The sequence below is a fragment of the Plasmodium gonderi genome, assembly GCF_002157705.1.
Source record: "Plasmodium gonderi DNA, contig: Pgo-contig_846, whole genome shotgun sequence".
NCBI classification, from domain to species: domain Eukaryota; phylum Apicomplexa; class Aconoidasida; order Haemosporida; family Plasmodiidae; genus Plasmodium; species Plasmodium gonderi.
In genome coordinates this window covers 510-2,983 of record NW_021629547.1, presented here as the reverse complement: position 1 = coordinate 2,983, position 2,474 = coordinate 510, and the positions used below count along the sequence as shown (strand labels likewise).

At 18.5% G+C, this 2,474-nt stretch overlaps 1 protein-coding gene across 1 annotated transcript; it reads left to right on the top strand.

Moving 5' to 3' along the window:
* Positions 1 to 302: 302 nt before the first annotated feature.
* Positions 303 to 743, top strand: PGO_004390 (hypothetical protein; the record flags this gene model as incomplete). Its single annotated transcript, XM_028691472.1, has 1 exon — positions 303 to 743. One exon carries the CDS (start codon positions 303 to 305, stop codon positions 741 to 743), a length of 441 nt encoding a protein of 146 aa, XP_028547273.1.
* Positions 744 to 2,474: the final 1,731 nt, after the last annotated feature.

Here is a 2,474-nt window from a genome sequence, read left to right as displayed (position 1 = left end):
AATCAAGTTTTTATTTTTTATGTAAACAATGTCAACAGATGTAGGTAGTTATACGTACACTTTGTTTACTTCTATGATGCTGAATAATATCTTATTATTTGTATGAATTTTCTCAGTAATTTATCAATTATATTATTTACTAAATTTTTACATTAATATATATATATTATAATTTATATATTATTTATTATTATTTCACTTACGATGATTATATTGAATACATTGATATAATATATAATGCGTAAAATAATGATGATAGTGCAAGAGCTGTTGAATTCCAAATATCCCCAAATTTAAAAGATATGGAACCACTTATATCTACTTATATGCCAATAATAAAGGAATATTTTGAATATGTAAATAAGAAAGATTCAGGTTATAAGAATAAATGTTGCATTTATAATAAATACTGGATAAAAGAAAAAACTGAATATATCAAAAATGTAAATGCTACAAATATATTTAATTCTTTCAATAATTATATTAATACTCCTATTGCTATTCCAAATGTAGAAGGATGTAAATTAGATATAAGGGAAGATGATGATAACAAGTATGAAAAAATAGGAAAACTGTATAATATATATTATAATTATAGGACTAAACTACTTCTCATAGAAATGAATGAACCTAAAACAGCAACATATCATAATAAAAAAAGTTTATTTTATATATATAATGAACTCAATAAAACGGATTTATCACCAAGGATAATGATTTGTTTGCAAAATTATATAAAATAAGATGTCTAGTTGAAGAAAATAAATCGATATCCAATCAAAACTGCAGCAATATATATAAAGACATATATGATTCAAATATATCCGCAGCTTATAAACTTTTTTGTGTAGTAAGCGATATATCAGAAAAAGAAACCTGAAATAACGATGAATTTAGAAGAAAATTCTGTCAGTATTTTTGCTAGAACTATATCCAATAAATATGTTATAATAACAACAATACTTGTTACCATAGTAATAGGAACGATTTTATTATATTTCTATGGGGTTAATAATAATTTAAGTTAGAAATAAATATATATTATACTTATTTTTATATTAAATTTAAAGAATAAATTATTATATAAATTATATATTCATAAGAATTCATTAAAATATTTTTTTTTATTACTTTACAGAATAATTAGGTGAAATTTGGCTTTATTTTAAACGAATGATAAGTAAGACAAGGAATATGAAGGATAAATCATGAGAATATATTTTATGTAATTATGCAAATGACGCTGCCTGTCCTGATGAAAAAAATTATAACATATCGTATATATTTGATAAATAGTAATAAAATATCTAAGTACACAACTATCATATTAATTTAAGAACTATATTTAAATGCGTAATAATTAGATATGTTCATAACTAACTATGAGATATATAGGAATATGTGAATATCATAAAATAATTTTAATAAAAATATATATGTATTTTAATGCAATGTTAATATATATATATATATATAGCAATTTAGTATACTAAAATAATAATTAAGTTAAATAATAACATAAGAAAACTGAACATATATGAATATATAGAAAAGACATGCGAGAGAAAATACACATTACATTAAATATAGAAAAAATTTAGAAAAATAAATATATTGTATATTATATTCTTATTCAGATTGTCATTTATTTCAATACACTAATTACAAATAATTCTATTAGTAGTAATATTTAAGCATGATAAATCATAGGAAGGCAAGAATTTATTATATTGCATGCAATCTAAGAATCATAAATCTTTATAAAAATTAAATAAATGTAAAAGATATTGTCATTAGTATTAAATGATGAACATTAAAGATTTTTAATAATTTTTGTGATAAAATAATAAAGCAAAATATAAACTAAAAAAATATGATTATACAATGAAGAGAAAAATTGTAAAAGAATTTTAAATAGTTAATATTTTATATAAATATATTTATTATTAAATTTTCTTATTTCTAGTAATAAAAAAAAATATTATTTTTAATACATATATATATATATACTACTATAAAATAACTATTCTATAAAATCAATAATAGTTTTATTAAGAATTTATACATATTAAAATATAAATAACATAATTACATAGGGAAAATAAAAATAAGAAATTATGAAAATAGTATTCTATATACAACGAGCAAAAATTGATGTATATTCATATAATTATAAATCATTGTATATTTATTAATGTAATATATCAGATATCATTTTATTTAAATAAATATATCTTTTTAGTAGCGCCTTAGTAACACAGAATTAGTTAATATGTTCACAGAACAAATATATATATGAATTCATTTATAAGGTGTTTATTTAAAATCATTTAATAATATTAAAAAAAAAATAGCACATCAACATTTTATACTGATGAGAGGGATAATAATTCTATTTTAAGTTTAATATTTATATTAATATAAGAAAAAATATAATAATAGAAATTATATAATATCATATTCTATTATAACAT